The following is a 15,012-nucleotide window of genomic DNA, read 5'->3' on the forward strand; positions in this document are numbered from 1 at the left end:
GCACATGCCATGGTATACATAGAAAATGGTAATTCATCACATCATTCGTTGGGACAAACTCAAGAGCCTTGCAGCCATGACTTTCCTGAAGGCTCCTGCTGCCTCAGCCCTGCCCAGCTTTTCCAAGGATAAGGAAATTCCCATCAGAGCACAACTGTATTTTATTCACAGCACCTTAGTTGGGAAGTTCTGACTGGACAATCCACAGCATCTGTCAAAGAGAAAAATATGTACTCAAACTAGGCAATCTATTATTATAAGTAAATTCCAAGAGATGGAAGAGATGCAGTTTCTAAGCCCATGTTTGATGGGGGTAGTTCTAGAAAGCTCTTCTGTGATGTTTGTGCCTTTGTATATGCTGCTTCTCTCCTCTTGGTGTTTTCTTTATCAGTATAACGTAATGTGTAAGTAGAGTCAAACATACCTGGTTCAAATCTTTCATCCATCAGCTCTAGAATATTGGGCAAATTAATTAATTCTTCTGTGCCTGTTTCCCCATATGGAAAGCGGACTAATACGATTGCTACTTATCTGAAATAATTGTTTTAGAGGATTAAGATAATTATGTAAAATGGACAGCACAGCTCAGGGTATGTAATATTAATCAATAAAGATTTGAGGCTGTAAAAGAAATTAAAAGTTTATTTGGGTTTTTTAAAAAAAGCATTAGAATTTGAGAGACCTAGATTCAGGTAGCAATCCAAACTGTGTTCTGGGGAGAACAAAGGCAGGGTTTATAAAGGCAAAAACCACAAAATGTAATTTTTTTTATGCAGATGAAGGGTTGCTGGGTAGGTTACTGGGATTGGTTAGTTCCAATATGCAAACACAGGAGGCAAAAACAAAAAACAAAGACAAATGAACAACAACAACAAAAAACTTCCTACAATGATGGAAGTAAAGTCCATACATATATGTCCATGTAGTAGTTACTACTCCAGGATGTTTACGGCTGGGCCTTGAGCTGAGTTTAGCAACAAGTTTAGCAACTTAATAGCAGCTCTGAGAATTGAAGCACAGGATGTGTGCCCCACTTCTCTAAGACCCTCCAGACTCTAAAGTGATTTTCTTAGCAATGCTTATTCCATTTACTTTTTTGTCTCTCTGGCAAATTCTATTCCACTGTCACCACTTCTATGAAGATGTCCTTTAGAAATTTCTAGGTGCCTCATATTTTACACCACTATTAAAACATTTATAACACTATAATCTGTTCTTTACCCACAGTCCTCTACCGTCCGTAACTAGTGACCCCTAAAAGGTCAAAAATTGTCATACAATTTGTATCTCATAGTGATCGGCAGAGCCCAGCTCCTAGTACATGTTCCATCAGTGTTTGTTTTGTTTTGGCCCTTTGCTTAACGGATTTGGCCGGAGCAGTGCAGTGGGGACCGAGGGCGCCGCTCACGGAGGAGAGGGGCGTGCCCGCAAAGGGTGCGCTCGCCTGATATTCCTGGCGGGGCCTCAGCCGCACCCCCTGATGCACCCACAGATGGAGACGGGCCCAATCTCACCCACCAGACTGTGCATGCCGCGTTACTGGCTCCCATGCCTGGACAGGGTAGTTTCGGGCAGGGCAGGCTCGGGCGGCGGCCGGCATGAGGGAAGGCGCCTGGCCGCAGGCCCGGGTTCTCTACCCGGCCCGTCCGACCTCGCGCCTCCGCCCCGCACACCACCAGGCGCCCCGGTTCCCTCCCGTCGGCGGCGGGCCCGAGAGCCTCGCGGACGTGACGCCGCGGGCGGAAGTGACGTTTTCCCGCGGTTGGACGCGGCGGTTGTTGCCGGGCGGGGGAGGGCTTGTCGGTTTTTCTCAGGGGACATTCATATTATTTCTGTAGCGGGAGTCGGGAGAGGACGGGGCGTGCCCCGACGTGCGCGCGTCCTCCAGCCCGAACCCCCCTCACTGCTCGCCGGCTCCCGCTCTGGCAGCGCGTTATGCCGCCCAAAACGCACCGCAGAGCAGCCGCCGCCGCTGCCACCGCACCCCTAGCGCCGCCGCCGCCGCCGCCCCCTCCTGAAGACGACCCTGGACAGGACAGCGGCCCCGAGGACCTGCCTCTGGCCAGGTGAGCGGGCAAAGCTGCTGCGGCTGCCTGTGCGCGGCAGGGGCGCCCGGAGGATGCGTCAGGGCGGGCGCCGCGGCGTATGGCGGGGGCGCGTCTTTGCCGGGGCCGGGTCCCCGTGGGAGGAGGCTCTCTCCCCGTCCCCCACCGCCGCAGAGCGCCTGAAGGACGGTGACAGGAGTCTGGTTTCGTGAGCGACGAGAGGGTAGCCGGCCGGGGTCTGGCTCCCGCCTGACAGGTGTCCGGCGTGTGGGGCTCGGGTCCCTGAGCGAAGTGACAGGTGCTGCCTTTCCTCCGCCGGACTGGAGACTCTAAGGCGGCGCGTAATTTCGAGGCCCATTAAACGAGACGAAACAAATCAACCCCCGAACCACCAAAAGACTAGTGTCCGGTGGAGACTTTATTCCTGTTGAGATTTATAGTACCCTGGTAGGTCGTGTGGCTTTCTGTTTCGGTCTCCTGGATTGCTACAGTTGAAAATGTTTTCCTCTGGGCGAGCAACTGCATCTGAAGCGTCCTTCTGGAAGAGGCCAACTTGAAAACCCTTGGGAGCTGCTGCAGAGACGCCATTGGACGTGAAGTTCAGGGTCCTGAGTACCATTTCCCGCAGGGTACTTGACTGAGGGGCTTTGTAGGGTTCTCTTGTAATGACTGGTGGAACATAACTTTAGAGGAACTGGTGTATGAACAAAAGTCTAGCCTAAGTGCTTAAAAGTTTCTAAACTTTTTCTTGTTGCATAAAACGCTTCTTGCATGTTACTCTGCTTCAGCATGTCTCATAATTTCTTCCGTTTTGCCTTTTGGCTTGGAGCCAGCAAGAGTCCTGGTGTCCCGGCATCCCCCTTTTTTGTTTGGGTACAAAATTAGTGGTGGTCTTGTGCTCCCATGAACCTTTTTTTCCCCTCCAAATGGAATATAAACTTATGAAAGTCATTATAAATATCATGATAATGCAGTAGAACACGGCAGGAAAATATTTATTTGTATTGCAACATCTTATTTTCCTTGATTGTGATACTCTATGGTTAAGAAGTTAAGATTGAAAGAGTACAATTGTTATTATTTTTGTCAGCACTGGTTCTACTTTGAGACTACATATCCATTTCAGGGGAATGGGACTCCTTTCTGTCCCTCACCACTCCGTCCCTCTTTCTTGTCCATTGCCAAGTCCTGTTTCTTTCACGTCCCCAAACACTAACAGAATTCAGGCCAAAATTGTAATGGGCTTTTGGAAATGGCTTGTGAAAGGCTATTAAAAATTCATATATTTAAAGAGACTGGCTTATGGGTCAATTAAAAGTCATACTCACCAGTTAAAAAAAAGTCTGGGGATGTTCTGGGAGAAAATATTGCTTTAATTTCTTCTTTTAAAAATATTTTATTTATTTTTAGAGAGAGAAAAAGGGAAGGAGAAGGTGAGGGAGAGAAACATTGATGTGAGAGAGAAACATCGATTGGCTGCCTCTTGCATGGGGACTGAACTTGCAACCTAGGCATGTGCCCTGACAGGGAAACATGACCTTTAGCTTTGCAGCATGATGCCCAACTAACTGAGCCACACTGGTCAGGGCAACATTACTTTATTTCTGATTAAACTCAGATGCTTCCAATACTTGAAAATTTCACTTTGAAAAGAGCAGTAAAGCTCCCATGTGAAGTGTTCCATGTTATTTACAGATTTTGGAAGCATTCTTGATTATTGTATCGAAAGCAGAAATAATGACATTTTGGCCATCACCTGGGACTTTGTTTCTTTTATTTTTTCTAATACTTTAAAAATATATCTTAAATGACAGAATTATTAAATTCTCCTGTAAGTCAAAACCATGGAAGATACATGATTATGTATATCCACAAAAGGTTTCTTTTAACATGGGCAATCGAACTCTGTAGATTAACTACTTAACAAGGATAGAATCACTGACTAGCAGTCTGAGGCCAAGAAACTTAGCTAAGGATGGATTCAGGGCCCATTCCAAATGCACTTCCATTGAGAGTTCATTTCTACCTTGAGAGTTGAGATCTTATTTCTGTTGCGTTATCTCCGGTCTAAATGATGTAATTGAAAGAAAAGTCCTCACTAGTAATAGCATGCTACCTTCATTGTTGAGATAACTAAAAGTTAATTATGTTTTGAAAGAGGATTGGTAGCCTGGAATAGTGGTCAAGGGCATGAATTATGAAGTTAAACTGTTGGGTTTATATCACAGTTCCCACTTACTGGCTATTATTTCAGGTGAGTGCTTTAACTTCTCTGATTTGGTACTTGCCTGTAAAATAGGGATAATGAGAGTACTTAATAAGATCAGTGATGTGGGGATTCAGTGAAATTATGCATCTAAGCTACTTCATACAGGGTCATAGTAAATACTGAGAAATTATTAGCTGTTTCTTATATTATTATACATACAGTATTATATATATTGCTAATATACAAAAATTATTAGGTATTCCTCAAAATATTATTATTAGGTGTCAAATAGACATTAAATGAATGAAAAGCAATTAGCCAAAAAGAATAATTTATGTTAAGTTAATCACCATGTAAGAAATGCTAGTAGGTAGATTATGTATATGAAACATTGATAAGTGTAGACTCCATTTTAACTAAGTCACTAATAGTGAATTGATTCTGTAATAATGGGCTTTCCTCTTCTTGCTGTTATTGTTATCCCAATTTTCCCAAATAGCATTAGCTATTTTACTTACTTTCCTTCACAAAGCTGTTTTCCTGCTTTGAAGTGCATGTGATTCACCAGGTCAACATTTTTCACTGGTATCCTTATTTTGGAAAGTCTATGAAAAAGATAAAGTGTAAATTTTTTTCAAAGGTAAATAAGATCCTAAAGTATATAGTGATACTATCTTTCAGAATAGTACCATTATTTTCAAACCATTGAAACATATGCTTACTAAGTTTGATTTATAATTTTGTGCCTATTAAAGGTAAATTTTTATTTGATAGACTTGAGTTTGAAGAAACTGAAGAACCTGATTTTACTACATTATGTCAAAATTTGAAGATACCAGATCACATCAGAGAAAGAGCTTGGTTAACTTGGGAGAAAGTTTCATCTGCGGATGGAGTATTGGTAAGGATTTTTCTAAAACGTTGAATACATTTTTTTTTACTTAAAAGATAATTTTATTGACTCCCGGTCAGGATGCCGGTATTGGTAAACACGGCTCACTTCCTCACACAACCACATCAGAATTAGAACTAAAATATAGAACAACTATCACTCAGAACCATCAGAAATTGAGTTGAATGCATGCTGATATGACAGCTGTCACAATACAATCTAAGAAAACTGTTTTGAATGAAATTAAAGACAACTAAGCAATACTAGAGCCATTGTATGGAAAAAACCAAGTGGACTTTTTGACTAACCCAATAATTTCTGGATATTGGAGTTACTGTGTAGCTTAAATAAATTTATGCATATAAAACACTTACTGGTGTAAGTGAGTGCCTGTATTAAGTCATGCAAGCAGAATAATTTGACTTAAGAATTAGTATAAATTTTTAGGAGAGCTTAAGAGTCAGTTAAATAATTGAATTTTTAAGTGCACATGTAGTGATTTTGTTGTGGAACCTTTGTTACGATTCATATTTTTAAGTTTCTGAGGGTTAGAAAAGTTGTTTATGCATACATGAAAGCATATATTAATTTTTAAGGAAAGTTTTGTGTTTTATTTAGGAAAGTCTTTTGCCCCTTTTGTATAAACGTTTAATAAATGTGCAGTACATGATTGCTGTCTTAATATTAGGTTGTGTTCATGCTGCTTATAGGGTATGAATAGGGGACTTTCCATTAAGAAATTGTCTGGAAATGCTGTTCATATTGTGACTTATGATGAATCAATTGTTAGAATTTTGGTTTTCTTTCTGTATCTTGAATGGCAGTATGGTAGGTTGGAAAAGCCATGGACATCAAGTCAGAAACTTTAATTATAGTTGTATTGTACCTATATGATTTTAGGCAAATTTGTTAATTCTCAAAGTCTCAGTTTGCTCATTTGTAAAGTAGAAATCATACCTGAATGTCAAACCTATTAGGGTTTTGTGTGTGTGAGTATATGAGAGTATATATATATTTAGAGCTTTGAAATATATTGCCATCAGTAGAGGCATTTCTTTTTTGTAATTGGGTCATTATATTTAGAAAGATAGTAGAAAAGAATAGTTTGGAATTGGAGTAATTCTCGACATTCCATTTAAGTTATACTACAGAAATATGAAGAGTTTTTGTAATAACCTTAAAAAGCAGGTTGTCTTTTTAAAAATTAAGTGTAATGAAAGGTCTCTATCATTTTTCAGTCCTTAGTAGTATATGTGACCTTCCTATTTGAAGATGGTGCTAGTATTCTGACTGCATGTTGGTGTTGCTGAGAAACGGTTTTCTTTTTTTTTTTTTTTTAAATATATTTTATTGATTATGCTGTTACAGTAGTTCCAATTTTTTCCCCTTTACTCCCCTCCACCCAGTATCTCCCTCCCCCAGCATCCCCCCCCCCAAGTCCATACCCATGGTTCGTAAAAAATAACTATCCCTCCCTCTCAGATATTAAGACCCTTTGTAATCTTGTAAAGGACAATGGGCGAAGGTCTCAAGCTCCTCTAGCTGCTTCAAGCTGGACATGGTCGTCGTCCTACCTACCCTTGGGTCCAGAAATCCCTAATAAGAGTGGGGGTGTGGAGGGGAGGGTGGCCTTCCCACATGGGGAAGGATCATGCAGACTCCAGGTCAGTTGGCTGTCTCCGGACAACGGCGTGCTTGGTTTAGCAGGCTGGCATCCTTGTTGTGTTCTGGGGGCAACAGATTTGGCAAAAAGGGTTAAAAAGCATCATTCAATCCATAACTACTAGGTGGCAAAAGGCAGGGATTAATTTTTCAATGTTCCACATTAGGAGAAAAAAAAAAAAAAAAAAAGGGCTTCTTTGGAGGAAGGTGTGCTAGGCACATCTCTCCTGTCCAAAACCCTTTTGCCCATTTTATTTAGTTTGGGCTGAGGGAGAGAAACGGTTTTCTGAGAAAACATTTGTGAACATGTATGTGACTGTTACATTTTGTCTTATAGATGTAGACTACTTGCAGCTTCTTTTATTTTTGAATCCACTACTAAGATTAATTTAAAGCAATTTTAGACATTTATAAAAGTAGATAGAGAAAATAGTATGAACTCTCATCAACCTCTTATCCAGTTTCAGCAGTTAATGATGGCCATATTGTATTCTCCCTGAGCCCAGATTATTGTAAAATAAATCCCAGATAGGATGTTTCATCTATAAATATTTCAGTATGTGTGTGGGAAAGATAAGAACTCTTAAAAAATAACTACAGTTCATCACACCTAACAAAATTTAAAAAATATCTTAATATTAAATATCCAGTTGGCAAAATTGCTTGATTGTTTTATTTTCTTTTTCCCACTATGTTCTAATGTGGATTCAAATAAGCTTCATATATAAGGATTGGTTGATTAATCTCTTAAATCTTTTAATCCATAAGCTTCACCTCCTTCTTCCCTTCTCCTTTCCCTCTATTTCCTTTAGCTTCATTTGTTGAAGAAACTGGATTATTTATCCTGTGGAGTTTCATATATTGTGTATTTCAGATTTTATCTCCTTCATTGTTTAACATATTTGTCTAATTTTCTGGAAGTGGATCTAGAGGACTGATTAGATCCTGGTTCAATAGGTTTTGGAAGAAATATTTCAGAGATGGTGTTATGTATGGCATTAGAAGGCAAAGAATGTTCTCTCTCTTTTTTTGATGTAAGCTATTATTACTGGATCCATAAGGTGTTGCTAAATGGTGAACTGATAACTCCATCATTCTTTTTTCAATTATTAGTTGTAATTCTTCTATAAAGAGAGACTTTTCTCCATTAACTATTTTTATTCTGAAGTGTAGTTCATTCAGAAAATGTAGAAGTACTTTATTCTTTGTTTTTATTGACTAGTTTTCAAATTAATGAGTTTGTTCTGTAACATCCTCCAAAGATGATCAATGATCATAATCATCTTTTCAAGTATTATCTTGACAGTACCAGTAGACCAATTTGACTTTACCTAGACATTTAATAAGATCTTTATCAATGATAATGCGACATATTTTATAATTTCAATAATTTTATATAAATGGGATCATGTGGTATTTAACCTTTGGGGCTGGCTTTTTTCACTCAGCATATTTCCCTGGGGATTCACTGAAGTTGTATATGTATATTTTAATTTGCTAGGCCTGCCATAATAAAATAGTACAGACTGAGTGGCTTAAAAACAGAAATGTATTTCCTTACAGTTCTGGAAACTAGAAGTCCAAGAAGATATGTCTGTAGGTTTGGTGTCTTCTGAGGCCTCCCTTCTTGGCCAGCAGATGATCACCTCTTCTTGTATTCTGGAGTGGTTTTACTTTTTTATTTTTTTTAATATACTTTATTGATTATGCTATTACAGTTGGCCCAATTTCTTTTCCCTTTGTTCCCCTCCACCCAATGACCCTCCTCCCTGCAGTTGTCCGCCCCCCTTAGTCCATGCCCATTGGTTGTGCATATAGTTCTTCTCAACATCTTCCTATCTACTCTGCTTCCTCCTACTATGCTTCTTAATTGCTGTACCATCTCCCTCCCGTACCCCTTTTCCCCCTCCCAGCTGACCTCCCCCCAATATGTTTCCCATACCTGTAATTCTTTTCCGACTCTCGTTGCCTACTTAGTTTGCCTTTGCTTTGATTCCCTAGCTTCTATTCTTGGTCGTTGTGATACAGTTTTCATTTTAATGTTCATAGTTTTGATCCTCTTTCTTCTAAACAAGTCCCTTTAACATTTCATATAACACTGGTTTGTATCTGCTGAACTCCTTCAGTTTTACTTTGTCCTGGAAGCACTTTCTCTGCCCTTCTATTCTGAACGACAGCTTTGCTGGATAGAGTAATTGTGGTTGTAGGTTTTTGGTTTTCATTACTTTGAATATTTCTTGCCAGTCCCTTCTTGCCTGCAGAGTTTCTTTTGAGAAATCAGCTGATAGTCTTATTGGAACGCCTTGGTATGTAATTCTCTTCTCTCTTGTTGCTTTTAAGATTCTCTCTTTATCCTTAATTTTTGACATTTTGAGTATAATGTGTCTTGGTGTGGTTCTCCCTGGGTCCAGTTTTTCTGGAACTTTCTGTGCTTCCTGGACCTGTAAGTCTATTTCCTTCCCCAAGTTAGGGAAGTTCTGCTTCATTATTTTTTCACATAATTTTTCAATTTCTAGTTCTTCTTCACCTTCTGGCAACTCTGTGATTCAGATGTTGGCCCTCTTATAGCTATCCCACAGATTTCTGAGCCTCTCCTCATTTTCCTCACTTTTTGTTTCCTCTTTCTGCGCTGGTTGACTGTTTGTTCCTTCCCTATGTTCCGATTTGTTGATTTGATCCCTGGTTTTCTTTCCCTCACCACTTGTTTCATATATGTTTTTCTTTTCAGCAGGACTAGCCTTCATTCCTTCCCTGTCTTGTTTAAGATCTCCTGTCAGGTCTGTAAAGCATTCGTATAATCAAAGCTCTGAACAGTGCCTCAGAAAGATTTCCTATCTGCTGATCTGTTAGATCAGATATTTGCTGTCTGGTCAGCTTGGTGACTGGGATCTCTATCATGATCGCTGCCATTCTGACAGTTTTGTGTTTACCTTTGCTTCCTGGGTAGGGCTGTCACACCTCCTACGCTATAGGGGGCGGAGTCTTGTGCACTTGTCAATACTGAGCGACCCTTCTCACCATGCTGTGGTGTTTTCTGTGGGGACGGGGTTCCAAGATGGATTCTTGCCATTTACTCTCCACTGAGAGACTGGGAGTTTCTTCCTCTGTCCTCACCCACTCCAGCCTTCACAGTCCAAGGCAATGGGGGTCTGCCTTCCCTGGCGTTGGAATCGTGAGCTGATGGGTCTGGTCTGCATCTGGGGGTGCTCTCCAGGTGTTTCTCGTCTCTTTTTAAATACGGGTGTCTGTGCTTACCGCTATCTCACCTCTGTCGCCGCAGCCGCCGCTGCCAGCACAGCTTGACCCCTCCCCTCCAGCTTTGCCCCTCCTACCTGTCCAGACAACCATCACTTGTTTATAACTTCATATGTTGAACTTCCATGTAGCTTTATTTTCTGGAACTTCTGTTTACTTCTGGTTTTGCAGTAGTTGTATTTCTTCTTAGTTATGGAGGGAGATGGAGTGTGTCAGTCTAGGCCTCCATCTTGGCCGGAAGTCCTGAAATGGTTTTCTGATGTGCATATCCCTGGTGTCTTTTTGTGTGTCCAAATGTCCTGTTCTTATAAAGACACTAGTCAGATTGGATTAGGGCCCACCCTAATGTCCTAATTTTAACTTTATTTCCTTGAGGCCCATCTCCAAGTGTAGTCACATTCTTAAGTACTTGGGGTTAAGGCTTCAATAGATGCATTTTTTAAGGGGGGGGCACGATTCAGCTCATTGCAAATAGTTTGTTCCTTTTTAAAATTAATATTTTTATTAAATTTATTTGGGTGACATTAGTTAATAAAATTATATAGGTTTTAAATGTACCATTCTATAATATTACCATCTATATATTGCATTGTGTGTTTACCACCCAAAGTCAAATCTCCTTTTGTTACCATTTATTTGACTTCCTTAACCCCACCACTCTCGCCCTTCTCTCTGGCCACCACCATACCATTGTCTTTGTGAGTTTTTGTTTGTCTTGTTTGTTCCTTTGTTGTTTTCAGTTTTATAGTCTACATAGGCATGAAATCATTTTTTTTTCCTGCTTAGTAGTATTCCATGGTATGGCCAGCACAGTTTGTATAATCATTTACTAATTGAAACATATCTGTATTTTTATAAGTTTTAGCTATTATGAATAAAGGTGCTGTGGACCTTCATATATAGGTTTTTTTGTGTGGACATCAGTTTCATTCTTCTGGTGAGTAAATGCTCAAGAATGTAGTTGCTGGTAGTGTGGTATAGTCATCGTTTAATTGTATAAGAAACTGCCAGACTTTTCAAGAGTGCTTGTACCATGTCACATTCCTGCCATCAGTGTATGGTGATCTTCTGTACATCTTTGCCAATGTTTGGTAATGTTACTATTTTTATTTTAGCCATTCTTACAGGTGAGTAGTGATATCTCATGGTTTTAATTTACATTTTCCTGATGGCTAATGATACGGCACATATTTTTAAATAGACTTTTTTTAAACAACAGTTTTAGGTTTACAGAAAAAAAAGAACAGAAGGTGCAGAGATTATGCATATATCCCATCCACATATGCATAGCCTTTTTCTCATTATCAGCATCCCCATAAGAGTGCCACATTTATTAAAATTGATGAAGATACATTGATACTTCATTATTACCCGAAGTCCATAGTTGTTGGTCTTCTAAATGTGCTTTTTTTTGCCATTTGTTTGTTATCATAAGTGAAATATATCTTTATGCCTTTTGCCCACTTTGTGTTTTCATAGGGTTTTCTACATACACAGTTATGTAGTCTGTGAATAATGACAGTTTTATTTCTTAATCTTTGTGCTTTTTTTCTTGCCTGTCGGCAGTGGCTAAGAGTTCAATACAATGTTGAATAGAAATGGTGAGTATTTCTGCTCTTAGGGAGAAATCATTCTGTTTTTCACTATCAAGTATAATATTAGGGGTAAGTTTTTCTTGGTGTCCTTTACTAGATTAAGGAATTTTCCTTCTATTTCCATCTGTTCCTAGTTTGCAGAGGTATTTTTCAATGTATCAGAAATAAATGTTGGATTTTATCAAATGCTTTTTCTGTACCTATTGAAATGGTCACATACTTTTCCTTTTTTAGATTGTTGATATGATGAATAATACTAATTTTCAAATGTTAAAGCAACTTTGTGTTCCTGGGATAAACTCCAGTTGATCATGATATATGATCCTTTTCATATATTGTTGGATTTGATTTGCTAAACTTTTGTTAAGAATTTTTGCATATATATTTATGAAGGATAGTGGTCTGTAGTTTCCTTTTTTTCAGTTATTCAATTTTTGTTTGGTTTTCTGACAAACTAATGCTGGCCTTATTGAATGAATTGGTAAATACTTTCTTCTCTTGAGTGTTTTGTGGTAGAGTTTTTATAAAATTGGCATTTCTCTCTTAAATGTTTGATGAAGCCATATGGGCAATTCATGTTTATCTGTTACTTTTGTAGTGAGCTTTGTCAGTTTTGTGTTTTTCAAGGAATTTATCCATTTCATTTAAGTTGTTGAATTTATTGGCATAAATTATTTATAATAATCCTTTATTATACCTTAATATTATCTTAACATACTTGGTTTTTAATATATCATATTTTATGTGTCTTATATTAATGTAATATATGATGAAATGACCCTCTTTGTCTTCCATAATGTTCTTTGCTCTGAAATCTACTTTTTAATATAGACATGTCAGCTTTCTTTAGTTAACTATTTAGTATAGTATACCTATTTTTTAGTCCTTTTACTTTTACCTATTTGTGTCTTTATATTTAAAATGGGTTTCTTATAGGCAGCATATAGTTGGGTCAGTCTTTGTCTTTTAATTAAGGTTTTTAGGCATTGACATTAAATGAGATTATTGAAGGCTGAATTTAAATCTATCATCTTGCTATTTATTTCTGTCTTTTATATTTACTTTTCCTTTTTTCTGCCTTTGTTTGGATTGACTATTTTTAAGTATATTATATTGATTATGCTGTTACGGTTGTCCCAGTGTTTTTTCCTTTGCCCTACTCCTCCCGGTACCACTCTTCCCTCCAGATTGACCCCCCCCCCAAGCTTAGTTCATGTCCATGGGTCATGCATGTAAGTTCTTTGGCTTCATCCTTTCCTATACAATTCTTAATACCCCCCTGTCTGTTTTGTATCTACCAGTTATGCTTCTTGATCACTGCATCATTTCCCCAATTCTCCTGCTTCCCTGTCCCTCCAAATGATCCCCATACCTATAATTCTGTGCCTGTTCTGGTTCTTTGCTTAGTTTGTTTTTTGAGATTCAGTTGTTGATAGTTGTGAATTTGTTGCCATTTTAATGTTCATAGCTTTGATTGTGTTCTTTTTCTTAGTATATCCTTGTAACATTTCCTGTAATAATAGCTTGGTGGTAATGAATTGCTTTAGCTTTACCTTGTCTGGGATGCACTTTATCTGCCCTTCCATTCTAAATGATAGCTTTGCTGGGTAGAGTAATCTTGGTTGTAGGTCCTTGCATTTCATCCTTTGAATACTTCTTTGTCAGTCCCTTCTTGCTTGCAAAGTTTCTTTTGAGAAACCCGCTAACAGTCTTACGGGAACCCCTTTGTAGGTAACTCTCTTCTTTTGCTGCTTTTAAGATTCTCTCTTTATCTTTAACCTTTGGCATTTTGATTATGATGTATCTTGGTGTGTTCCTCTTTGAGTCCAACTTGTTTGGGACTCTGTGCTTCCTGGACTTGCATGTCTATTTCCTTTGCCAAATTAGGAAAGTTTTCTTTCATTATATTTTTCAAATAGGTTTTCAAATCTTTGTTCTTTCTCTTTTCCTTCTGGCACCCCTATGATTCAGATGTTGGTACATTTAAAATTGTCCCAGGGGTTCCGAATCGTCTCCTCATTTTTTTCAGTTCTTTTTTCTTCTTTCTGTTCTGCGTGAATGTCTTATTTCTTCCTTTTGTTCTAAACCATTGATTTGATTCCCAGCTTCCTTCCCATCACTGTAGGTTCCCTATATATTTTTCTTTATTTCATTTTATATAACCTTCACATCTTCCTTTACTTTGTGGCCATACTCCATAATTTCTCCGAGCATCCTGATCACCAGTGTTTTGAACTCTGCGTCCGATAGGTTGGCTATCTTTGTTTTGTTTAGTTCTTTTTCTGGGGTTTTCTGTTCCTTCATTTGGGCCATATTTCTTTGTCTTCTCGTTTTGGCAGCCTCCCTGTGTTTGTTTCTGTGTATTGGGTAGAGCTGCTTGACTCCATGTCTTGGTAATATGGCCTAATGTAGTAGGTGTCCTGTAGGACATAGGATAGCCTCCTCTGTCACCCAAACTGGGTACTAAAGGAGTGCCCTTCATGTGGGCTGACTACACCCTCCTCTTATAGTTGAGCCTTGGTTGTTGTTGGCAGGTCAATGGGAGGGATTTACCCAGGCCAGTCAGTTGCAATGACTGGCTGTGATCACTGACCACCAGCTTCCACCCTCCGTGGAGGTCAGCTGTTCAGGGGCAGGGTGGTGGTGCTCCAGTGTGGTCTGTAGCTGTCCACTGGGTGCACTGGCCCTTTGGTTTCCTGGATGGTGCAGCCCCACCTGTGTTTTGCCCATAGCACCATGCCTAAGCTATAAAGCAATCTGAGATGGCTGCTACTTGTGCTGGGCTTGGAGATTCCCAGGTGAAGCCAAGCTGTGAATCTCAGCTGGCTGCTGCTAGTGCCAGGCCTGGAGCTCATTGAGACTAGCTGTTGCTTGTTTCATAGGACTTAGAAAGTAGTGAAGCATGAGCCAAGACCAACCATTTATATGGAAAAGCAGCTTGGGTGGCCCCATAAGCTGGGTAGGGCAGAGTCTCTGGGGATATCCTTGGAGTGTCATGTTGATGGAGTCTCAGATATGTCACCAGCTTGCTAGCTCTGTAGAGGGGATGGTTTAGAAAAGAGACAATGGCCTCCTCTTGCCTTTATGCCAGACACTTTAGTTCCTCCCTCTATGCCACTGGTGCCTTTCAAGATGCTATCCCAGTGCCTGAGCTCAGAGGGAGTGAGTCTGAGTAGGTGAGTCCATGTGTGGGTTCTTAAAGAGGGGCTACTTGGGGTCCAGCAGTTTCTTCACCAAATCAATCCCCACTGGCTTTTACAGCCAGAAGTTGTGGGCACTATCCTCTTGGCACTGAAATGCTGGGCTGGGGGACCTGGTGTGGGCCTGTGACTCCTTGCTCCTGAGTTATTCCTC

At 39.7% G+C, this 15,012-nt stretch overlaps 1 protein-coding gene across 1 annotated transcript in view; it reads left to right on the forward strand.

Moving 5' to 3' along the window:
* Positions 1-1,792: 1,792 nt before the first annotated feature.
* The window catches only part of RB1 (RB transcriptional corepressor 1), a 239,554-nt gene continuing 226,334 nt past the window's right edge, over positions 1,793-15,012 (forward strand). Inside the window, exons 1-2 of the mRNA XM_090258651.1 lie at positions 1,793-2,066; positions 5,029-5,155. Of these exons, the coding sequence (XP_090114777.1) occupies positions 1,936-2,066; positions 5,029-5,155 (258 nt within the window). The 5' untranslated portion in view covers positions 1,793-1,935. The remainder of the gene's footprint in view (positions 2,067-5,028; positions 5,156-15,012) is intronic.

This window comes from Furipterus horrens, unplaced genomic scaffold (genome assembly GCF_987537825.1).
Source record: "Furipterus horrens unplaced genomic scaffold, mFurHor1.1.pri manual_scaffold_12, whole genome shotgun sequence".
NCBI classification, from domain to species: Eukaryota; Metazoa; Chordata; class Mammalia; order Chiroptera; family Furipteridae; genus Furipterus; species Furipterus horrens.